This window comes from Esox lucius, chromosome 16, assembly GCF_011004845.1.
Source record: "Esox lucius isolate fEsoLuc1 chromosome 16, fEsoLuc1.pri, whole genome shotgun sequence".
NCBI classification, from domain to species: Eukaryota; Metazoa; Chordata; class Actinopteri; order Esociformes; family Esocidae; genus Esox; species Esox lucius.
Genome location: NC_047584.1, coordinates 25,516,755 through 25,540,933, shown reverse-complemented (window position 1 = coordinate 25,540,933; position 24,179 = coordinate 25,516,755). Strand labels below are relative to the sequence as shown.

The 24,179-nt window shown below is 43.1% G+C and overlaps 2 protein-coding genes across 10 annotated transcripts; one reads left to right on the top strand and one right to left on the bottom strand.

Annotated features, from left to right (window-relative positions):
- Positions 1-417: 417 nt before the first annotated feature.
- gdap2 (ganglioside induced differentiation associated protein 2) lies at positions 418-14,455 on the bottom strand. 4 transcript variants are annotated; one of them, XM_010880295.5, is made up of 15 exons: positions 14,351-14,455; positions 11,778-11,978; positions 10,344-10,483; positions 10,016-10,169; positions 9,252-9,340; positions 8,956-9,032; positions 8,536-8,695; positions 7,563-7,713; positions 7,386-7,462; positions 6,861-6,937; positions 6,605-6,744; positions 4,903-4,957; positions 4,131-4,274; positions 2,434-2,475; positions 418-1,945 (listed from the first exon to the last, which is right to left on the bottom strand). In XM_010880295.5, exons 2-15 carry the CDS (start codon positions 11,954-11,956, stop codon positions 1,940-1,942), a joined length of 1,491 nt encoding a protein of 496 aa, XP_010878597.1. In that variant the 5' UTR covers positions 11,957-11,978; positions 14,351-14,455; the 3' UTR covers positions 418-1,939. The 4 variants fall into 4 exon arrangements, with proteins under 4 accessions (XP_010878597.1, XP_010878596.1, XP_010878598.1 ...); XM_010880294.5 differs by lacking the exon at positions 14,351-14,455 and adding an exon at positions 13,117-13,275; XM_010880296.5 differs by lacking the exons at positions 2,434-2,475; positions 14,351-14,455 and adding an exon at positions 13,117-13,274.
- Positions 14,456-14,856: 401 nt separating this feature from the next.
- wdr3 (WD repeat domain 3) lies at positions 14,857-23,956 on the top strand. Of its 6 annotated transcripts, none has more exons than XM_010880285.3 (24): positions 14,857-14,962; positions 15,775-15,976; positions 16,241-16,450; positions 16,575-16,693; positions 16,869-16,947; positions 17,096-17,191; positions 17,331-17,432; positions 17,601-17,702; positions 17,809-17,906; positions 18,114-18,218; positions 18,622-18,852; positions 18,941-19,034; positions 19,125-19,226; positions 19,340-19,422; positions 19,682-19,877; positions 20,029-20,129; positions 20,927-21,038; positions 21,272-21,406; positions 21,524-21,574; positions 21,652-21,720; positions 21,850-21,993; positions 22,287-22,459; positions 23,427-23,520; positions 23,613-23,956. In XM_010880285.3, exons 2-24 carry the CDS (start codon positions 15,803-15,805, stop codon positions 23,766-23,768), a joined length of 2,826 nt encoding a protein of 941 aa, XP_010878587.2. In that variant the 5' UTR covers positions 14,857-14,962; positions 15,775-15,802; the 3' UTR covers positions 23,769-23,956. The 6 variants fall into 6 exon arrangements, with proteins under 6 accessions (XP_010878587.2, XP_010878594.2, XP_019910650.2 ...); XM_010880292.4 differs by having other exon boundaries at positions 14,884-14,902; XM_020055091.3 differs by having other exon boundaries at positions 14,945-14,962; positions 15,794-15,976.
- The last annotated feature ends 223 nt before the right edge of the window (positions 23,957-24,179 follow it).

Sequence of the window (24,179 nt, the reverse complement as noted above, 5' to 3'; positions counted from 1 at the left end):
CCAGGTGAACATTGTCTTGTGTCAAGCCACTTGACAATGTGGCTTGACAGACTGTCTGTTATTTTTCTAGTAGGTCGCAAGTTTGTTTCAGAGCATTTGTTGCTACGTTTCAAAACTCTCCTTCTGGAAGCTGAAAACAGAGTTTGCTCAAGCTCAAGTTTGACAGAGCTCATTAATTCAGCGTTCTCGAATCCGTCTCTGGTGGAAAGAACTCAAAATAAAAAGACAACATAAAATAAACAGGAATTTTTATTAATTTGAAAATGAGAAAACATCAACAGAATGTAACTTAAAAAGATCGACTTTCTTTAATCAACTCTGTAAGTATAATCTAATTATAATTTATAGACAGGAAATTAGGTTGAAATAAAACAAACAATAGATATTTGCAGTGATTGAAATTTGGCTCATGTTTAAAAACATTCCAACCCCCAAACCTTTTGAACAATAACTTATATTAATCAAAGTACTTAAATCATGTTCACAAATCAGAGTGTTACTCAATTACTTTAAGGCGCAAACTACCTAAAGTGACATTATTATAGGGTAAAACAGTGAGGTCAATCTAAGAAAAATGCAGGTATTCAATTCTTTATCAAATCAGTTGTAAACTGGATTCAGAACATTTATGTGCCATTTATTGAACGCTCCTTAATAAAGACAGTTTTAAGCGTAGTAGAAATGTGTTTATGGTCTCATTGTTTTTTATGTTTAGTCTTCATAATCTTGATAAATGATTGCAATCGCTTATGCTCAGTAAGAAAACCAAGTTGAAAAGGTTTAGTGTGGATACTGTGTTCTGGGACACCTAAAAACAACTGCACAATTACACAGCTTGTGGCAATAACATTTGGTATAGATGTGCAAAATGAAAACATGAAACACAACAGGAATGACATATAACACACATACAAACTACTAAGGGCAGGTTAAGATGGGCCCATGACACGTCCTGGGATGAACAGGAGATGTCACCCAGGCTCGGTTACAGACAGATCCATTTTTACCATGTTTCTTTGTCATCTGATTGTATCACACTTTTAATAAAAAAGAAAAAAAACATCAATATCCATCCTAGTGTCAATATCCATCCTATTGTCCTTCTGAGGTCCCAGGCAGAGTAAAATCCACTTACAGTCCAACCAGGTCTGCTGAAGCCCAACGGCTTATGGTCTGATCAAGGAGATTATCCAGACAGGTCCTGCTGGTCAGAACCAGGTTGCAGAGTAATTGATGTGCAGTTGGATGTATTCACCTGCTTTGAACCGTGGAATGGCGAGTGGCTAATGGCAAACAAACTGCATAACTATAGTATAGTAACAGAAGAGCCTGAGAAGATGGCCAACCTCCAGTTTCTAGGCGGAAATGGAAGCTAGGTTGTAGTTGACCGTATCCCTGAACCACAGATGTTTCCTGGGGACCACGAAAAGGCTGCATGAACTTCAAACTAAAAGTACAGCTACAATTATAATCATTATTCAAAAAAAACATATACATGGATCGCTTTTATTTTGTTAAAACTTTTTTTTCTCATTGCATTTAAACGCAGATAACGCTGTTGTCACTGTCCATTGCCTTAACAGATAACATCAGAGGTCAGCATGTGTCAGAGGTCGGCGCTCCGGGATGACAGATGAGTTTCACATAATTCTTCTTATGGTCCCCCATAACGACCAGTCTCTGTCCATATGCTAATCAAACATGTTCAGGGTTGACATACATTTCCACTGTTCTCAATCTGCCCGAGGGTGCTTCATCTGTGGCGGGGTACGAAATATTTCCTGCTGCTTTGTTGCCAGTTGACTCGGCATTAAAGTGGAGTGGACCCCCCCCCCCAGTCATAAGTGGTAAATAACACCATCCCACTTGGTTTGGAACCCGGCTAGTCTCTTAGAGAGGACTTGGCCTTAGACCGCTGTCAGAGTTTTGATTGGTCCATTCACACCTAAAACACACAAGAGACAAATGCAGACATGTTATAGTAAGTAAGGATAGAAACACTGCTTGTCTAGATGTTTTTAGTTTAACTATCAGGTAACCAACTGCACTGTGTGTGAAGTAGTCATCAGTGTACGGCGTTTTAACGGAGAAACTCTAGAGATGTTACTGTAAAGACATACAAGCCAAAGTATTCATATAGAGATGAGACAGGTTTCAGCATGTTAGCCGCTACTCATTAGCACAGCAATAGAGCGCCTGGCCCAAGCCATTAGACCACATGCACTAATACATGACTATAACATATCTCCATATGCATAGGGCCACTGTTCCAGAACATTCCCATACCCTTTACAAAAATGATTACAGTATGAGTCGTAAAAGGAAAAATGATTTTCTTTTACAACTTTGACGTCAGAGTGTTTGAGAGGTCCTCATACAGGCAGGCCATTTGTCACAGTGCTTTATTCTGCGGTCTCACAGCTGCTGTCTCACCTGGCTGGGTTTACGGTAATTCCTCAAGCGCTGCATTTCCAGCTGCATAATTTAAAAATACAATTTTAGTGAGCCCTTTCAAAATAACTTCCTGTCTGTTTTTAACCATCATCACATATTTATTAAGAAGAAAAAGCCTCAGTTTAAAAAGCACTTCATCGTCTGTCATTTAGACCCAGAATAAATAACTAAATGTACATTTAACAATTTACAGTTATGAATCACACTTTTAACAAACTGACCCAACTGCAATTACCATTAGGTTTTTTAGAACTTGGGTAAACTAAAAGCTATTTGGAGAACAGTTTGCCGGTTATCTGTCCATCTCCAGATGACAGATACTGAAGATTATTTTATTATATTATTTTCCAATAGAAAGGTATCATATTTAATTTTGGATCAACGTTTATAGTAAATATTAAAATGGACGCTACACTAAACAAATAATCCTTAGATTAGACTTAACTTTGTCATTGAACAGTACAAGTACGCTACAATGAAATGCATCCTGAACAAATAGTGGTTCATGACAAATGAGAAAGTAAGTTATTTGCTAAGTCATAGGAAACAAAGGGATGAGTTACACCTCCACTTATCTGCCAATCCAGAGATGGTTTAACCAAATAGCCTAGTCCGGGTAGTCCCTGGAGTACTGATCATTTGTCAATTAAATTCACAGGTGGGAATGTTAACATTACATTTCAGTGTCTACTGTGCGCGCACACACACACACACACACACACACACACACACACACACACACACACACACACACACACACACACACACACACACACAATAAAGTAACATTTAATGCCTAACCGTAACCCTAAACTTAACCAACAACGCCTGGACCTTAAAGAAACCCCAATTCTAACTATAAAATCAATTGTAAGTTTGACCCTAAACCTAAACCCTAAGGCAGAAATTGACTTTTGCCTCATGGGGACCAGCAAAAGGTCCCAATGAGGTATATTTTTTCTGGTTTTACTATACTCATTGGGACATTTGGTCCCCATTCGTTCAGTAAGACCTAACACCTAACACCCCCACACACACCCCCCCACACACCTTCTCTGCCCTTGCCATAAAAGGGGTCAGTTTCATAGTCATTGATCTCATTTGTATACATGACAATACTTTTGACAATTAAAGTATAAAAAGCTATGAAAATGTTACAATTAACAAATGATCTGTGTTGAGGGAATTATACGGCAGAAACTAGATACAGGCTGAGACCACACAGGGTGTGACAGTGTTTGTCCTCTGTGTGAAATGAGAGACGTCAGAGGAAATAGCAAGGGAAATAACCCAAGATCAATAAGCGCCGTAACCACAATGCAGCTGATGTGATTTGCAACACACATTTTTCCTCCTGAACTTATTGAGGCTTGCCGTCACAAACCCACCTAATGGTGAAATACTTATTGACATAATTAGAACTGGTGATTCATCATTAAATTATATGTCATGAATGACAAGAAATTTTATATTCATTTTAAATTAAGCCTATATGGTTCACATGAAACTGTGGATAAACAAGAAAGGAGGTAGAACACTTTCCGGAAGCACTGTACAAAATCATAATGCGTAGTGTTCTCAATGCTAACGCTAGTGTGCACGCACACGCTGCAGCCTGGCAGATGTAGGTCACCAAGGTTAGTAAGGTAAACAGGCTGGTGTATGTAGAGACTCACCCGTGCGTCATAATCCAAGACAAAGGGAGGGATGTCTATCTGTTCAGGCAGGATGCAGGAGAAGAGCTGCCGGAGGTTCTCTATATGATGGACCTTCTCCTTCAGCCCCGACACACTGAACGTCGTGAAGAACCAGGTGGACACCTGACAGGATAATAATAGGATGGATAAGAACTCAGGTAGCTAACTCAGAGACGACAAACAAACGGCAAAGAATATCAGGTTCCCAGACACAGGATAAACCACTTTCTACACAGAAAGTGCTCTGTTGGCCTTGTGTCAGGGGATGGAATTCTGCAGCAAAGGTTTAATAATAGTTTACTTCCTATGCACGGATGCGTTGGGAAGGAATGTGTTCAGGCTAAAATTCACTATGATGGAATAAGGTGATTAGACTTCCATTCTCCTATTCAGCATGTTAGTATTGGCTCTGCTTCCCATTACAAATCATTTAAACCCACTTATAGCATTTATTCTAATGATCCCACCGCAATTCCTGGCCGTTTTCCATAGCTACGAGTGATATCGGACAAGCAACGTATGCATTCACGATTCCCTTTTTATAAGCCATCCCCCTTTAGAAGGGCTGAATCACAACACTAACTACACAGATGAGACCAGTTTAAAAGTCAAATGTTTCAGTGCCTCACAACTAAAACCTGTCAAAGTAGACCTGCAATGGGGTGGTATGTGTGTATAGCCTAATATCCTTTGTAGACACAGTAATACATATACACGTATGACAACGCTATAACAGGATGGTAGACCTCACCTTGGAACGAAACGAAGGGTGGACAAAGTAGAACGCCTTCAAGTTATTTTTAAACCTGCAATACAAAACACAGAATGCATTCACTGTCACATTGGCTAGGGTGAAACGAAAGTGGAAGTGTTTCTATAATAATGATAAGACTTATTATGTCAAAGCATTTCCATTAATCTGCAACTACTCTAGGAGTTTCTTCAGGCCAAGGTACACCCACCCCCCATGAAAACAGTACACATTTGCTAATGCAAATACATGGTTTTAGTCAGACTTTATTTCACACAGAACTAACCCATCATCTCTTTGAGATCGTGTGGAATAACCACCCATAGCATTACAGCTTTACAGTGCAAACAATGCTTCATCAGTTCAGAGAACACCAGAGGGCCCGGTATGTAAGTGGAGCAGGGCCAAAATCATTCATCTCCCCAGCCAGACAGGTTCTTGAATCCGTCTCTTCCTGGTCTAGGCCTAGGGGTGGAGTAGCCATTTCCAAACCACTCCAAGAGCCAACTCTAAAGCAATACCTTCTCACCAAAACAGTGTTCCTGATGTAGCAGAGCCATTGATTAGTCTAGAGCTACACTGGGTAGATAGGAGCACAGGTGTTCAGTCAATACACGCGAGGTCACTGAGTTTCCCGTGAGGACCCTAGATTATCTCCACATGTGGTTCTAGGGGGAAACCGGTTAATTCTGGCTTAACATACTGCAGCCTATCATTACACTGGCTACGATGGAAACTCCGTGGACGCCCAAGTAAGTATTCAAAAGCAACACTCGATAAAAACCCCTGACAGGTACAGTTGCGCACCGAATATCTCAACAAACACAATGACTCATTTCAAACACTGTAATCGGACATTGTCCGTTAAGGGGGAAGTTGTGTTTGGCATGTCCAGAGACGCACACCGTCACAGAACGACTGGCTAAAACGGCCCCCGGCTGAGGACAGGAACAGTGTGTCAAGGGAAGGGTTTCTGCCTTCTGCAGGGCTGCGGGGTGGAGGGTGAGAAAATGTCTGGTTTTCATTTGCATGTTGCGGTTTTAAGCTCGACTACACAGTGTGATGGTGTGAATAGATTGGAGTACAAGAGTTTAGTAGTCAAACTCTTCTTAGCCTTTAATACACTGCTCTGTCCTGCAGGACTGAAACATTCGTTTTTTTACATTCTTACATCAGGTGAGCGCAATAACTACCTTGTGGAAACAAAAGACTGAAATGTTTCGGCCCTTCGGGACCAGAGTAGGCTACTCCTGCTCTAACAGATGTACTAAACCTGAGAGACGGGTTAGTGAGTATAATGTTGACATTGGCACTGCTATGTTAAGGTGTTGCAACTTGCTTCACATGAAGTTCATTCATGGCGAATCGCTATCTGTCACAAGGTGTGAGTTTTCGGTGAAGGTTACAGAGCTGGCCAAAAATTCAAATGTTTATTGAAATTTTAGCTTCTAGTATTTGGGGCACCCTCCCCTCCCTCCCCAATACATCCCTCTTTGTGAACCTTTGACCAGCTTTGGTGAACTATTCCAATATGGACTCCAGGTTTCCAAAACCTATGTGAACTCAAATGCACTCTGGTTAAATCTTTCAAAGCTGGCAATGTCTTCTTGGCCTCAGCAGTAGGTCTAAATAGTCTTCAGTTAATCGCTCTCTCCCACTTCACCAGATCAATAAAATGTGTGTGTTTGTGTGTGCGTCTTACTTGGCATCTACGATCTCATAGAGCTTCTTGAGGAATTCCGAATCCAGATGGTTTCGTTCTTCAGTCAGAGTGTGGAAGTAAACCATGACATATTCCTTGACTGTGATGTGATCCATGACGTGGATGAAGTACAGCAGGGCCTGCAGTGTTCAGACAAACACAAGCCAGGTCAAAGTTGGCTCACAGAGAAACAACATTCAGGTATTACTACTGAACCGCTAATACAGTGATGTTGCCTCAGAATTAAACCTGCTACCTTTTCCATGTCAATGAGGTTGACGGGAACATTTCTGCCCACAAGAACCATCACTGTCCTGCCATATATGTCAACACCTGTAAACAAAAACACACACACACACGCACTTAACTGAAAGCTTCACAGACAACACTTAACCAAAAGCCTCATAACACTGCCTCCTAGAGGAGACCTGGAAGTATTACACTCACAGAAACAGGGTGCCATGAGCAACACTATGGCACTGAATGAAAACAAAGAATTAAAGATTTAACCAAATACCTAAACTAAACCAAGTGAGTGAGTGTGAGGAGAGAAGAAAATTAGGCAAAAGACCGAAAGAAAAAAAACAAGAAAAAAAGAAAACACTGAACAGGAAGGAGAAAGGGGGAGTGAAAGAAAGCTGTCCAGCCTTTACCACAGAGGCTGTTTCATAAATGGCCATTTTTAATCCTGAGAACGAAAAATGAGAGAACGGATTATCGCACCCCCTGATGCGGTATTCAATGAGCTGGAAAAAGGATTTCACACACACACACACCTTACCAGTTTGATATAAGGCTTTCAGTGCTGCTATGTCTGACAAGTCCTCTGCTCTGGCTCGACACAACCAGCGGTTATAACTGTAATGACAGGAGAGGTTATAACACCATTAAGTCAACAGGGTGCAGCAGTGTAAACGGAAGACTAGGGTACCGGCTGCACGGTTGCTATGGAACTGACTTCCTCTGGTGTTGTTTCTGCATGGTAGCGTCAGAGAGCTGGCCCTGAAGGATGAGTTTGCGCTGTTTGTCCACATCTCCCTCCATCCGGGCAAAAGCATGAGTCCCGACCTGACCCAGATGTGAGTCCAGAGTGTCTTCCTCAGAATCGTCTACTCAGAGACAAACAGGTGCACATCATTCCAAATGGGGGGGAGAGAGAGAGAGAGAGAGAGAGAGAATATCTCCCTTAATATTGCAAACAAATCTTTCAAACCATTGCAGTGAAAAAAACACACAAAAACAAACATGAGTTATCACACTTCACACTCACTGGTCGTGATGCAGAGCTATTCTCACTGGTTTGTGTGTGCGTGCGTGCGTGCATGCGTGTAGACCTCAGAACCACTGAACCATCCAGCCGAAGGCATTAGAAGCAGCTCGTCCATGGTCCCTCTGGATCATGCAGAGTGTGTGTGTGTGTGTGTGTTTTAACTTAGCTGTTATTGTTTTTAGCAGTGCACCTGTCAGCATAGCTGGGTGCTGCTGTGTGGAAAAGATGAACCAACTGAAAGACACGGACCATTTAACAATTCAGACTGCTCCTAATAGTTTCCACCCTGACGTAAGGTCCATCACTTGGTCGGTCTGCGTGCCCCAGTACATTTTGCCACCGGCCGATATGACAGAGATGTTCCACTGACTCCGTGACAGATCACCCAGCACCCATGTCCACTGTGTCTTCATGGACACAGACCACCTGGTTTAACAGGAGGTACACCAGCCAACACAGCGTTGTCCGTCCTCCAGGAAATACAGCCCCAGCTTAGAGACAATCACTGGCGGCAACAGTCTAATGATGGCCGTGAATTTGTGACAGTCTTTCAACAACATTCAATGGAAGTCATTGCTATGGTTGCCGTATGGAAGAGGCTTCGTGCATTACAGCTCTGAGACAAGTCGTGCCTAGGGTGTTGTGGGAAATGCAGTCTTACCCTCCAGACTGCCTGGTTTTTCAGCAATGCGAATCTGTCTCTCTGGGACTACAGGCTCCCCCTCTGAGTTCCCGATGTCGGCTGGGATTAGTGGCAGGCTAACCCGCTCCTCTACCTCCGAACGGGGGTAGTAGAGAGGCAGCAGCTTCCTGTATGTGGGCTAAGAAACAGACAACGCTCAAAACCTCTGTAAAGGTTTGTCTGTTAAGTTTGCCTTTTTTAACATAATAAAGCTCTCGATAAACTGGAGACCTCATGTTAGTCTTGACATTTTATGTTCTCTATTAAGAACAAAGTAGCGTGTAATCGCAATGAAACATAACCATCAAAACAAAGCTTATTAAATATTATTTAATCCAGGTCAGGTACGTGCATCCCGGGAATGTAACTCCTGACTGTGCAGAGTAGAGGGGAACAAACCTCTTCGACGTCTGTCACAGCGAACACCACGGTCTCTATGCTTTCACCATGGTTCTCCAGAAACCTGCGGACCGTTCCTGCAGCGACACACAGGCAGACATACAGCTACTGACACACCATGAATGTTTCCCCCGAAGGTCAGGGGTCACGGAGAACCTACGGGGAACACTATGCCAGTGTGACATTTGACCTGCATGAGAGCTACTTAAAATGGTATGACAGAGTGTGCCGTTCTCCACTGTATAAGCGGTCATAGTCGGGGTTATCTGTGTGTACGGGAGTTGTGCGAGTCTTACTGAAGGCAATGTGTGTGGCATCCTCCAGAGGGTATCCTCTCTTGCCTGTGCTGACGACACAGAAGGCCACGGAGACCATGGCCTGCTCTCTGTAGGGACAAAGGAACGACAACTCGGACAACAGCAAAAGGGCTGACTGATCGCTCGCACGTGCGCACCCACGAACACCTGAACATGAATCTGTTTGGCCCTCTTTCTGAAATGATGGGAGAACTAAGGAAGTGACAGGTCAAATAATATATATTTTATCCTAGCTGTTTCTACAACATGCAGTTCATCATTGTTCTGTATGTTGAATAGGTACATAGATCTCGGGTGAACAGTATGAATTACTAGATATGCGTGAGGTAGCTTTAAGTGAATTATAGAACATTGTTCTCTTGTGTGTAAAGAAGGTGCCACCGAATCCAGGGGTTCTAAAACTGGAGGTGTTGAAAAGAAAGGTGTTGCATACTATAAAGATAATAAAAAAATTAATAAAAAAGTCTTATAGGTTGATAAGAAAACAACAAAAATAATATATAAAATGGAGGTTATTACAGTGCAATTAGGTGTTACTAAAGCACAAAAAGTTTTCAATACTGTTGGTTCCTGTCGTGGTCTCAACAAGCCCCTGATCTAATCCACAGGGCTGTCGCCCCAGGCATACGAAGGACCATGTGGAACAGGCTTCTTAGGACAATATGTTGTACCACTGCAAACAACACGCACAGACGACATGCACAGACAACCTGATGTAGTAGACTAAGGAGTTATTGTCTTACTTGGCGAGCTGCATGACATTCCTATAGCAGCTGTACAGAGAACTTTCAGCAGCCGTCCTGTACTTGGCTTTGTACTTGGGGCCCACGGTGTGGATAATGAAGCGGGCCGCTAGGCTAAAGCCTTTGGTCATCTTCGCCTCGCCTGTCCGACATCCTATGATAGACATGCAATAGCAGTAATACAAAACGATACTCATTACACACAGCAAAAACAGCACACAAAACATGATGCACATAAAAAAAATTGCAATCCTGTGTCATGCCTACATAATGCAAGGATCTATTCTGTCAAAATATTTCATAAAGATGAATCAGCTACGCCCCCTACCTTTCAGTTTGAGCAGCTCGTCTCGGAGCTCAGGCCCAGCGTGTTTGTGGATGCTCTCAGAGATTGGGTTCTTGTCCGTTAGAGTCTCGTTGCTTGTGTTTACGATGGCGGTGCAGTTCAGTAGGGCCACATCACCGTTACTGAAGACACAGAGGAAAGGGTCAGATATGGTAACAGAGACCACTGTGTCGACCTGTACTCAATAATACAAGGAACGACTCATCTCGTTGCCATCCACATATGAACACCAACGTTTGAGCCTGCGTGCGTTCAATGTTGTGATCCTGCCCAGAGCGCTTTGTGCAACTATGAAAGGGGAAGCTCTCTTAACAGTTTGATGGAGGCGCTGAGTTGTATGAAATCCTAGTATTTTCCCCCCCAGTGACTATCATGAAGACTTGAGTTGAGACCAGTACACAGTTGAGCAATAGAGGTTTATGACACCACAGTACATTATTTGGAAATGGCAAAGCCAACATGAGATGAAGTTTCAGAGTTGGGTTAATTTCAAGTGATTTTAAGACGCACACTGAAATTCCAACACCAGTTCAATTCTATTCCAATTGTTATTCAAGGAATAAGGACATTCGGAAATGGAATTTGGTTTACTTTTGGAATTCACAGGAAATGTAATAAAATTGACACCAACCCTGGTCTGTTTCACCTAATAAAATGTTTCAGCAAGCAAAATGGCCAATTGACCAATCGTAATTTAGTCACTACGTCATCTCCATTTTACAGCATTGCTACCTCAGTAAGGCAGAGCTGATCTACCTCAAAAAGGTTGAGCAATGTTTCGTCAGCCTTGTTGCACACATTTGTGATGATCCTCAGTGATCCTTGCACCAAGGAAGGGCATGCAGTTTGCTCGCTGAGTCTTAACCTGGTTAAATATAGTTCAAATAAAGCAATCAAGACACAACTCCTTAGGCTGGTAAAACAGGAGCAGAAAAATCATTTACCAAGACCTGTGCAAAAAGGCATTAGTTCAGTCCTGAGGTCTGTTCCTTTAACTGCAGCAGGAATGTGAAGAGGGCTTGGAGTGGCCTGGGTACTAAAGGTTTACTGAGCCTCCTACCAATAGAACCTCTGGACACATCATGTGCTCGGCCTTCCTTTACCACAAAGAGGATTTATAAAGTGGAGGGTAGAATGCCCACGTGGTGGTGGTGGAGTGGGGTTTAAATTAGAGAGAAAGAGAGAGAGAGGTGATTCAACACCCTGCAAGGCCCAGGAACTGAGTCACAAGGCACACGATTCCAGGGCACCTTGAGCAGCCGTCAACAGGGCATTTGATTTGAATTTAAAAGGTGGTGACTGTGACAAAAGGGAAGATCACGAGTGAATATACACAAAATAAACTTTTCTGGGCTCTGAGTTACTGGTAACGGAGAGACAGGTTTGGGAGGCAGGGGTCCAGTGTGCATGACTCACTATAGCACTATCTTCCTGTTGATGTCTTCTCTGTAGGGGAAGGGTGAGGGGAAGGCCTGCTGGCTGTCCAAACAGTCATTGCACTCATCCGTGTCCTTTCCCTCCAGGTCCGGCTGCCTCTCCCAGGTGGACAGAGTCTGGACATCCACAAACTGGGAGCGTGCTCCCAGAGGATCCATTCCAGCACCTCAAGGCCACACACTGCAAACAACGCCAGAGAAAGAGCATAACATGTATTCTGAGTGTCCAAATCCAAAAGACCAGTAGACGGTCAAGTATTGACTGACTGTGTGTTCACGCATTATCGGCTAGTCTCAGTGTTCATTGTTAAGCGAGGCTGGCATTGACAACCCATTCGGTAATGGAAAATCATTCTGGCACAGTCAAAGAAAGCCTCAACTTCTAGTGTCTAGACGATAAGTAATCAACCGAATGAAACCTCAGTTCCATAGCAGAATCACGACACACGGCACGCATAGAGATAACTTTGTTGTCAATAGAACATTGGATTAGGTTTTGATTGCATTTTTTGGCAGCAGTTAAAATAAATTGAGAGAATCAGGCAGGCAAGGTCTGACAGTCTTTCTTTCCCAGACCCTGCAGATAACTACATACCATGTATGAATGAGGGCCTGTCTTAAAGGGATAGCTCAATTAAATTGCAAAATGCTTACTGAAATTGGTTTCCTTACTATGGTTAAGGTCTGACAGCAATCCATGCTTTGGTCAGAATTGCTTTTATTCCAGTACATACATTTTACACATACAATTCACCTGTTGTAGAGCTGCTAGTGGGATACAACATACACATTTCCTTTTTTCCAGGTCCGGTTTTGATCTAACCTTTTAATTTGAGTGAACTAAGCCTTTAAAATTAGGTCGCTTTTTAGGAACTGTACTGGCGCATACAGCAATGGCACACGAGGGGAGGACAGAGGGAAATAACTGTTACAGCGCATTTGTCACCCTAAACACGGTATTCAAAAGACCAATGACAAAAATGAAGAGAAAGATTTTATAGCAAGTAAAATTTTAATCACTTTGGAAAATAGCCTATATTTATTGACAGTGAAAAATAATTTGAGTGTTTTTGCTTGTACGATTTTTTTAATCAGGCCCTGTCAGTGTCATTATCACCACCAAACATGAAGCTCGAGCTCAGCTGAGTCTCAGCATATTACGGTAGTAAAGCAGCGTTTGCCTTCGTTTTTCTTTCTTCGCCAACAACTGTATAGTACTGCAACGAATAGCATACTAAAATAGGAAGGAAATTAGATTAATGTAGCTAGCTAGCTAGCTAATCAGAACGCTAATCAGTAAAAATGAATTTCAGCTATACCCGTTCTCGGTCGTCCACTCTGTCGTCGACTCCGAGCAGAACTGAATTACAAAAAGCAAGTCATGATCTTCATGTCATGGCAAACTTGATTTCACGAAGCCCATTCCCAATCCCATCGCACTGTCACGTTTACTACAGTTGTTCGAGTTCCTGATCAGCTGATTCACGAGAAAGAACATTCCATAGAGAACGATAGAGGCCTCGATAAAAATAAAGTGTTTGCATATGGGTTTTTCAACATCTCTAAGAAGCGTAGTCAGATTAGAAACCCTGTTGACCATTGGTTTGTTACCTATGTTGTCAGTGGGTATTCCTGGGATAAGGCAAGCTCAGGTCATCTTGAAGGAGTTAATGGGAGTCAATAGATCATTCAGAATAATTTACATGATTTATTTTCGAACATGCACACAGTCAATCATTAATCTAGACAATTTACTCAACCATACATATCCAGTGTAACCCTAAGCAATTTTTGACTACACGAATTGTGTGTATTGCTTTAGGATTTTTCCCAAGCAATAATTTAGGTATCACCACCACTGTTGCAAAGCCAGATTGGAAGCCTGGTAGAAAATAAGTGACAGAGTAACTTCATTAGTAACATGGAATTCTTTAATTATCAAATACCTACACACAAATGGGTGTTTTTAAATCACAGAGCACTTTTATTGCAATTCTTATGATATTGTCATGCCTATAACCTAATTGTTGTACAGCACAATTGTACTGGTAGTAACACTAACTGACTAGCTATTTCACACCTGGTACACTGACACCCTTTGACCTCCTCCTCTGCAGCAACTCCAGCAGCAGGGTAAAACCAAACTCAGTGATCCCGGTCACAGCACAAATGTCACCGTTTTGCCGTGGCTCTAACTCACTTGCCATTTCAAACCTGTTACATATAGTTGTAACCCTTTGGAGCAAAAAGATCCTGCCAGCAGATAAAACTTAAAGGAAAAAAACAAACATACATAATTGTTGTAAGTGGTAGTAAATATGTATTATACCAATCTACTCAAATATAATTTGATACCATGAGGTCGATCACATTTTCACTTTGGAGTAGCTAATACTATTCTGGTCTCGTTCGGTAAGGAAAGAGGATGAAGAAACAAGTTCTGTTATGTTCAGTCTTGTAAACATTCCACACAAAAAGCCCTTTTACTGTTTTCTGCATGCAGTTAATTATTTAAAGGAGAACCAGCCATTCTAGAACCAAAAACTCCCTCACCTGGTTAAGAGGAGCCGGATATGTTTAGTTGAGCCATTTTTCTGGAATGCCCTTTAGGTGGCATTTTGAAGTTTCAGTGGTGATATCGATGCGCTCAGAGACGCCACAACGAGACGAACACACAGCCAGTCTTAAATATATCTATCTCTATGCTATGAACACACGTTTACCATTTCCGGAATTATTCCCAGAGATGTACGATGAATTACGTTTGTGTAAAAAAAACTAAATTTATGTTTAAATCCTCGCGATTCTTTCCTAGCAGGTGAATGTAGATATAAAAAAATTGGTCAATGTTATTAAACAAAAATAAACAATACATCGTTATGCAACCCTATAATACAGTCTAAAGTAATGGATACCAAACAAGTAAATATTATTGATCATTAATTATATTTATTATAATCGAACAAGACCAGTACTCATACAAAATTTAGATACGTATATTTTATTGGTCTCTCAAACTATACATGAATGTACATTTATCTTTTCCTTATGTTGGTTGACGACTCTATCTGGGATTGATCAGTAGGGTCTTCCTCGTGTGGCTAGGTAAGTCAGAAAACATCACTGGCTGGATGCTTCAATCAAGGAATTAGCAACATCGTTCTAGTAAGATAACCAATTGGGAAAGATATACTTCATTTTTATATTACGAAATGAGTATAAAGGAGACTCAAAACAGGTTTTTGTTTGTGTTATTTTCTAATTTAGCTGATTAGCGATGCATTGCAACACCACGTGGACCATGATACTACCAACCTAGCTAGCTAACATAGCTAACCAAGTAGTGAGACCTACCAAATCACATAATTCCACCCAAGTCATCTAACTAATGTTATTTACACTATAAAATGTATTTACCTAGTTATATGTTAAAGTACTGTTTCCATATAGTAATGTGTGTTATAGTTATACTTTCATGTAGCCTGGGCAGAGATGTTTGTGCTTTACGGAGTACAGCAGCTACTCCTTTTGCAGCCCTGTCCAAGCCAATCCAAATTAACTGAGTTGAGAAGGCAGCAGAAACCAACTGGAACCAACAGGACGACTTTAATGCATATTATTGCACACGTTTGCCCTTTGCGGCTTTGCTGATGCACAAAAGTTTATTTGTGTAGTGGAGTAAACTGATAATTTGGCCCCGGGTTGCGGTAACCTCTTTCTGAAGAGCTAGCGCCTGTACAGGTTTTTATCTCCAAGGCTGAGCTCAAACTATGTGGGCAGCGCTGCGCTAGGCACCTGTAATGCATTGAAGTCAGGGAGCGAGCTAATTCCTTGTCTGTTCACCCTATCACATTTATTTTACAAAGCCGTTTTTACATCAGCAGTTGCTATATATGGCTTTAACAAAACAAAAAAAACACTTTGTTCTTCAGTCAGGCATTATAATAACATTCATGTCACTATCTCATGTCCCCTAGCCTGTGATATCCCTCTTAGGTGGAGACCATGGGGTTGACCAAGCAGTACCTGCGCTATGCTGCCAGCGCTGTGTTTGGAGTAATAGGAAGCCAGAAGGCCAACATTGCATTCGTCACCATACAAGGAGGAGAAAAGGGACGCTTTGTGGCGGTTGCTGCATGCGAGCATGTGTTCATATGGGACACACGTAAGGCAGAGAAGGTGAGAGATTTTTTTTGTGAGACGTGTGTACGTTTCGTTGGCTGGCTACTGGCGTAGCGGATGTCGGGAGCGTTGTTGTTGCGCGTAGTGCCCTTCTAACGGGCCCCGAAGTATTTCAGCCCGTGGCTGTGCGCTAACGTATTAGATCACCTGGCCAGTGGCACCAAATTGTAACCCTATTAGTTTACTAGTTTTTCCCGATCGGTCGAGGTGACATTAAGGCAATTGTCTTGCCTTGTAACCACCTTCCCCTCTGTCCTCTAGGTTCTTATCCTCAAGGGGAACAAGCACGAGGTAACGTGCCTCTGTCCCTCCCCTGATGGCGTCCACGTTGCCGTGGGTTATGAGGACGGTGTTGTGCGAATCTTCAGCCTAGTCAGCGGCGAGAGCAGCGTGTCCTTCAACGGGCACAAGTCCGCGGTCACCGTCATTCGCTATGACGCTCTGGGTGCTGGGCTGGTGACCGGCTCCAGGGTGAGGCCATTTCTTGCCGTAGAGAGGCTTTCATCCATAGTGGAGCTAATGTCATGGTAACCCAAGGCTTGTGTGTTTGAAGTATCATTAGCGAGGTGGTCAACAATATCATCTCTCCCTTTAGGACACGGATGTGATAGTGTGGGATGTCATTAACGAGTGTGGTCTGTACCGACTGAAAGGACACAAAGACGCCATCACGCAAGCCCTGTTCATCAAAGACAAGAATCTTCTCCTCACATGGTAGTTCTAAATTCAAATGAAAGGCTTGACGTTTCGGGGGTGGGTTTGATTCTGCTAGCGTGTCAGGTGCTGAGAGATTAGGTTTGTGTGTTAGATGCCAACTTGACAAAGTTACTCACAGAGTTTGCTGGTATTCTGTGGTTGTCAATCTGGTATTCTGTGTTGTGTTCTCCAGCTCCAAGGACAGCTTTGTGAAATGGTGGGACCTGGACACCCAGCACTGCTTTAAGACCATAGTTGGACATCGCAGTGAGGTAAGAGATCCCTGTCTACCACTTGATTGCATCACACGTTTGGTTGACAATTGTTTAGTGTTTGAGGAGGTGATTGAATCACTTGTCTGATCAGATAACTGCCTCTCAGAAATGACTGGTTGGAACTCTTTGGTTGTGTGTTTGTCAGGTTTGGGGGATGGCACTGCTGAACCAAGAGAGTAGACTGATTACAGGCTCAGCTGACAGTGAGCTCCGAGCCTGGGACATCAGCTACCTACAGGAGGTACATGCACACGAGTTACAATGATCCTTCCACACATATCAATACATGGCCTGATCATGTATTATTGGAAAATTATTTTAAATGAAATACTGGTATAAAATGCTAGTCCTTTAACATTGTTGATTTGTGCATTGTTTAGGGCAAAGAGGCTGGAGAACCAAAAGAAAAAAAAGGGAAAAGCCTACTTGGCGAGGAGGGGGATGAGGAGGATGAAGAAGGTTTGGATGAGAGCCCTGTGGAGGTATGATGGACAGTGATCCTCTGCAGGGCAAACATGCTCTGTAATATGCAGCACTAAATAACCTGGGAAATAACTAAAGTATATGAACTAATAATTCATGTTATGACTGCATATCTAATAGCATATCTATCTGAAATGAATGTTTTACCCCTCTCCTCTCTCCCGCAGAGGATCTTGAGTTGTAATAAAGCTGGCTCTCTGCTGAGGGAGGCCAGGGACCGGGTGGTCTCCATGACCACTGATGCAGAGGCCAGGATTCTCGCGTGCCATGTACGTGTCTACTTACCCTCTAGTCTTATTGGTTTATTGACATTTCTCAGATCATGAATGTTCGTTCTTCCTTTCTCTGGTCTTCCCACCTTGCTACTCTTGTCAGGGCACAGAAGCGGTGCTGGAGGTGTTCAGTGTGCTCCCAGAGGACGAGGTGGAAAGGGTGATGGCCAAGAAGCTGAAGAAAGCCAAGAAGAAGGCCAGGTACGTTCGACCACGATTACTGATCACACGGTCAACACAGCCTTGGCAGAGAGAACAGATGTTGGTTAAGTTGCAAATCCTTCAGATATGATTAACACTAGGAAAGCCAGATCTCAAGAGACCCCAGTCATGAAAACGTCCGCTGTTTGTGTACAGCCATGCTAATGAATGTGGTGACATGTGAAGTGTTACTGCCCTCTGGTGTAGGGATGCACAAGCTGCAGGGGAGGATGTGCAAGATCCAGTGGTGGAGAGGAAACTGGCAAATGAGATCGTCAGACTGACCAACATCAAGGCGTCTGCCAAGATCAGGTAAATGCGCGCACATGTGCTAACTCTGACCCTCAGCGGCTCAGTCAAACCACCAACCAGCCAATACTGTGATGCGTCCAGATTTGTCATACTGTCTGTAGCGTATCTTTAGATGTGTTGACATACTGTGTGGCGGATATCTTTAGATGTGTTGACATCATACTGTGTGGCAGATATCTTTAGATGTGTCGACGTCATACTTTGTGGCGCGTATCTTTAGATGTCGCCTGCTTACTATGTGGCGCGTATCTTTAGATATGTAGACTTCATACTGTGTGGCGCGTATCTTTAGATGTGTCAACTTCATACTGTGTGGCGCGTATCTTTAGATGTGTCGACTTCATACTGTGTGGCGCGTATCTTTAGATGTGTCAACTTCATTCTGTGTGGCGTGTATCTTTAGATGGGTCGACTGCATAATGTGTGCTGGCGGGGAATTGAAGATAGCCATGCTGCTTCAGAACAACACAGTGGAAACCTACAGCCTCAAGACATGGAACAAGAATCCCACTGGCACTAAGACGTCTCGCCTGACGCTGGGGGGGCACCGCACCGATGCCCGCACGCTGGCCTTCAGCTCAGACAACATCGGCATCCTGTCTGCCTCTGGGGAGACTGTCAAAGTCTGGAACAGGTGACATGTCATGAACACGACAACGCATGAGAAAGTTTTCATGGTTTCCGATTGGCCGTCTAACGGGAAGTCCCTCCCTCTGTTCCAGGTCTACCCTGCAGGTGATTCGTACTATGGAGTGTGAGTACGCCCTCTGCTCCCTGTTTGTCCCTGGAGACCGGCAGATCATCTTAGGGACCAAGGTAACATGAAGATGCCGACATACACCCAGCCACAGATAATATTCAGTACGGGACTTATGCATGTGAACTAAAACCAATGTCTCCTGTCAGAGTGGCAAGCTTCAGATCTTTGACCTTGCGTCCGGAACCCTCCTGCAGACAGTTGACGCCCATAGTGGAGCGCTGTGGTCCCTCTGTCTGTCTCCCGATCAGGTACCGATTTTCTATCTGCCTTTTTTGTCCATCTTATTACGGAATGCATGTAGCGTTTCCAGTGCCATACTCCATTACAACCCAATACTTCTTTTTGTTATTGTTCTAAACAGAGGGGGATAGTGACTGGCGCTGCAGACAAGACTGTTAAGACGTGGGAGTTTGAGCTGATTAAAGATGGAGAGACTGCGCAGAAGTAAGCCAGTCTATCTACTTGACACTCTTTCATTAAAGAGACACGGTGTAGAAACGTGCTTCTAAACAATAAGATGACTTGTCTCCTCTTGTACCTTACCGAAGGAGACCGCTATAGAATTAGCTAGTTCAGGGTGGTTTAGCTTGAGAAGGAGATTATAAGTCAATGCAAACTGATAGACGAACCAGCGAGAAAATTACAATCGGGAATATGTAATTCACTCATTAATTAACTGTAACATCTTTTTTGTGGTTTGCAGGAGGCTGACAGTTAAACACTTGCGTACACTGCAGCTGGAAGAGGATGTGTTGTGTGTTAAGTATTCACCTGACCAGAGACTGTTGGCGGTCTCTCTGCTGGACTGTACCGTCAAGGTCTTCTACACAGACACGCTCAAGTTTTTCTTGTCTCTTTATGGACACAAGCTCCCAGTGCTCTGCTTGGACATCTCTCATGTGAGTACCGTGTGATCTTGCAATCCTAAACTAAAATCAAATAAAGGGGACAGACAATAGATCAATAGGGAGTGGGTTGGTGAACGTTTCTTTGTGTGTGTCTATTTAATCTGTCTTGGCTGTAAATAGAACTTTGTCCTCTGCCTTTCAGGACAGTGCCTTGATAGCGACTGGCTCTGCAGACAGGAATGTCAAGATCTGGGGTCTGGACTTTGGGGACTGTCACCGGTCTATGTTTGCCCACGATGACAGGTACAGGAAATACGATTCCAGAGCCAGGCCAAGAACAGTTGAAGTATGTTCAGCATCTAATAGGCTTTTTTGTTTGTTTGTATTAATTACACAGTTAAATTCCATTTGACAGAATAAGTAATTGGTTCATTTCTTTGATTTATATTCTGGTGCAATGGTCTAAACCGCTACCTCTGGTCATGTACTGCTGCAACATGGGCTTAAATGCAGACCACTTCCCTTTCACCAACAGCTCTCCATCTGTCCTTAACCACTGTATAGCAGAACAAAGCAGGAACATTACATATATTATGAAATTACAAAGATATGGTTGGTGTTAAAGAATATATCATAAAATATGATGCTGACCCTTTTCTGACAGGTTCTTTTCAAAATAGATTGGGTGTTGATCTGGCTACATTAGCCATAACAAATGCTGAGTGTCAACAGGAGACCAAGAACCAACATTTGAAATTTATATTTTTTTAATCATTAGTACTTTTTTTTAAACAATAATGTCTGAAAACTGCTACTCTATGTGCACCATATGTTTAATATGAATATATATGCTGCCAGAACACATCCTAAATTAGCCAGGTGGCAGATGGATGGTTCACCAACAGTCTTAAATTATAACTGAAATGAGTTTGGCGCTACTCCACGTTTCCAGTAAAATATTTAAGCTAATCTCCAATTTCGGAAACAATGTCCTTGTTAGCCACCTTTGACCGATGACATCACCCCATCTGCTCTTTCACGTTGCTGTTTTGTCCTTTCTCATGTGTTTTATTTCTCTCTGTCCCTGTTTGTTTTCTTAGTGTCATGTTTCTTCAGTTTGTCCCCAAAACCCATCTGTTCTTCACAGCGGGGAAGGACAAGAAGATCAAACAGTGGGATGCCGACAAGTTTGAGCACATCCAGACTCTAGAGGTGACATTCATTCCCGTGTCAATACCTCTCCCATGTGGATAGGTCTACATTTCCATGATTACATTCTGAATATTGATTAACGACAGCCACGTATGCAACCTAAATAATCTTTTGCATATGAGGAATTACATTTGCATTCCTTAACTGACAGAATTTTGAAATGGATTTTCAAAATCCCATCTGTGGTGTTTTTAACTTTAACCTCCGATCCCTACATGTTGTGCGTTGCTCAGGGTCACCATCGGGAGGTATGGTGTCTGGCCATAAGCCCTAATGGAGACCACATTGTGTCGTCGTCACATGACAAGTCCCTCAGGCTCTGGGAGAGGACCAGAGAACCCATCATCCTGGAGGAGGAGAGGGAGATGGTTAGTATAAGCGCCCCAGAAAAAGGGCCCTAGCTTTGGGTAAAACCGAACGGAGCTAGTGGATACAAATAAGATTTATTTGAACTGGTGTAATTTTCCATTCTCAAATGTCTTCAGGAAAGAGAGGCTGAGTTTGAGGAAAGCCTGGCCAAAGGGGACGAACCTGTGGTAAGTGCTGACATAATTTAAAACCTTTGGGAGGTAACATGTTTTTCTGTCTAACTAATATCTCGTGTGTCTCACAGGTTCCTGGAGAGAACAAAGAAACAGAGGCAGCACCTGCAGCAAAGAAGACGATAGAGACTGTCAAAGCTGTGAGTCTTTTTGTCAAATTAGTAGAGTGCAGGTGGTGTGTGTGTGTGTGTGTGTGTGTGTGTGTGTGTGTGTGTGTGTGTGTGTGTGTGTGTGTGTTACATCTAATTTGTGATGGCTGGTGTCTTCAGGCAGAACGTATTATGGAGGCTCTGGAGCTGTATAGATCAGAGAGCAGGAAGATGGAGGAGCATCAGATAGCCTGTGAGTCAGCTGGAAAACAGTTGCCTCCACCCAAGGCCGATCCTATCCTTATGGCGTTCGGAAATGTTTCCGTAAGTATTTTTTTTAAAGCTTTTTTTTATAAGATTGAAAGGCTTCTGATAATTTCCATATTGACCCTGTAAATCTTTTAGATTGTCATTTATATGTGAACTCCTTGGTTTTCCTCAGCATCGTTAGCAAAGAGGTTGTCTTTTATTTTATTTTTTGTCAATCTGAAGTGCTCTGAATGGGCAACTAGACCTGTGATGATAGATTACATAAAATACCTGAAAGATGTTTCTGTTCCATGCTAACATTCATCGTGTTACGATAATAAGCACATTGTCGCCTGGCTTCTTTACAGGCGTCTCGCTACGTCTTGGATGTGATTAAAAAGGTTCGATCCAGTGAGTTGGAGGTCTCTCTGCTGGTCCTACCATTCCCCTACATACCAGACTTGCTCTCTCTCTTCAACCTCTATGTCCAGGACGGCCTGGAGGTGGAGCTAGTGTGTCGCTGCCTCTTCTTCCTGCTCAGGTATGCTAGCCTCTAAATCAAGCTCTCCTCTGGAAGATAATGTAGCGGCGAGGCGGAGTCGAGTTACAAAGTATTTGTAAGCCATAAGCCATGCATAACCTGCAGACTATATAAATACTGTGACAATCTGAAGCCTGCACCTGACACTGAACCCGCAAATATAGAAAATGCAGCAGGAACATGCAGTGGGCACAGGTGTTGTTTTGATCAAGCGCTTCACCTCACATTGTTGGACAGACAGAGAGGCGTAAGTTGGCAGCTGAAAAGTAGCTTACATTTGAGAAGCTATGAGTTTATCTAACAGATATTATATGAGCCTAAACCTGCCCGCAGTGTGCATATCACCATGGGGACTGGGTTATGATATCAACCGTAGTATCACTAGCTTACTAGGCAGGTAAACTGTTGGGGGGGGGGGGCTCTTAGTTTCTGGTGGTGTGTCGGCATTTGTGTCTAAAGGCAGCCTCTGCACATACCAAAAATAGATCAATCTGGATTCAATGAAAGGGCACTTCTGTATTTTTCCCCAACAGAAACAGTGTCACGGGCAGTTAATGGCATGTTCCTCATGACACCGACCACACAACCATTAAAACAGGAACGACACACACTGCTCTACCCTCTTGAAGATTTGTGCACTCTTAGAGAAAGGGCGAAACGCGGCAGTAGTAACTATAAAGATTTTGGACTGTAGTATAAAAAAATATTTTATTTATTTCGTTGAATTCCGAGATGCCATCCGCGAACTCGGGAGGGAGGAATTCACAGGGACCTAGATGAGGAACTGAGTTCTGCACACTAGTGACGCGTCGCCATACAAGTAGTTAGTTATTCGGTTGTTTATTTATCGTTCTCATGCGCTATAAACATCCAGCAGACACTTCTCTGGCGTCTCTTGAGCTGTGATGAGCCTTATATCTCCCGGTCTGTCGTCACCACTGGTCCTTTCTTTTTGGTGTTTCTCCAGGATCCACTTTGGCCAGATTTCCAGTAACCAGATGCTGCTGACCATCATAGATGAGCTGAGAACCAACACCATCTCTCAAGTCAGAGGGATCCGGGTGTGTGAATTCAGACAATACAGAAACAAATTGACTCAAAAGGCAGATGGTCCACAACTATCCTAACATTGACTTTGTCTCCTCGGTGCCAGGACGTTCTGGGGTTCAACAGTGCTGGTCTCCAGTTCCTCCAGAGGGAGTTGGAGAGCAAAGAGGATGTGATGTTCTTTGCCGACGCCACTGGCCAGCTTGAACAGAAGAGGAGAAAGAGGAAGAAGAAAGAGAGGGCTGTACTTACCATCACCTAGATCGCCACAGAAATCAGAGGAATCAGAAACTCTTTTTATACGTACCGTCTTCCCCACATCACGCCCAGTAGGCTGCTGCCAGCGTGGCTTCAAACAGAGTTACTCTGTTTTATATCCCAACTGTTATCTGATTCTGATAGGACATAACAATGACATGCTTGGTTTCCCAAATAAACTGTCTAAGTTAATCATGTGGAGCCTCACTCCCTTGGGTTTTACACAAAGCCTGTGAATGAATAAATCCACTGAGGCCCAGTCAGAGTCCAGAGGACATGGTGTATGTATACATTGCAGGTCCCTGTGCAACCATTGGCTTGTAGAAAAGACATTGATATGAAACTCAGTCCTGAACAGATACATTTCATGTTGGACCCGGTCTGTCTTTGCTGCCGGTCACATGTGGTTTGGACA

Bases quoted from the DNA above. Each gene is read 5' to 3' on its own strand.
- gdap2 (XM_010880295.5), bottom strand. From the start codon at position 11,956: ATGGATCCTCTGGGAGCACGCTCCCAGTTTGTGGATGTCCAGACTCTG. The intron at 6,938-7,385 runs GTAAGGTGTGTG...TTTTGTTTACAG, and splicing joins GAAAGCCTTATATCAAACTG to GTGTTGACATATATGGCAGG. The intron at 4,275-4,902 runs GTGAGGTCTACC...TTATCCTGTCAG, and splicing joins ACCCTTCGTTTCGTTCCAAG to GTGTCCACCTGGTTCTTCAC.
- wdr3 (XM_010880285.3), top strand. From the start codon at position 15,803: ATGGGGTTGACCAAGCAGTACCTGCGCTATGCTGCCAGCGCTGTGTTT. The intron at 16,451-16,574 runs GTGAGGCCATTT...CTCTCCCTTTAG, and splicing joins GGCTGGTGACCGGCTCCAGG to GACACGGATGTGATAGTGTG. The intron at 17,703-17,808 runs GTACGTGTCTAC...TACTCTTGTCAG, and splicing joins CCAGGATTCTCGCGTGCCAT to GGCACAGAAGCGGTGCTGGA.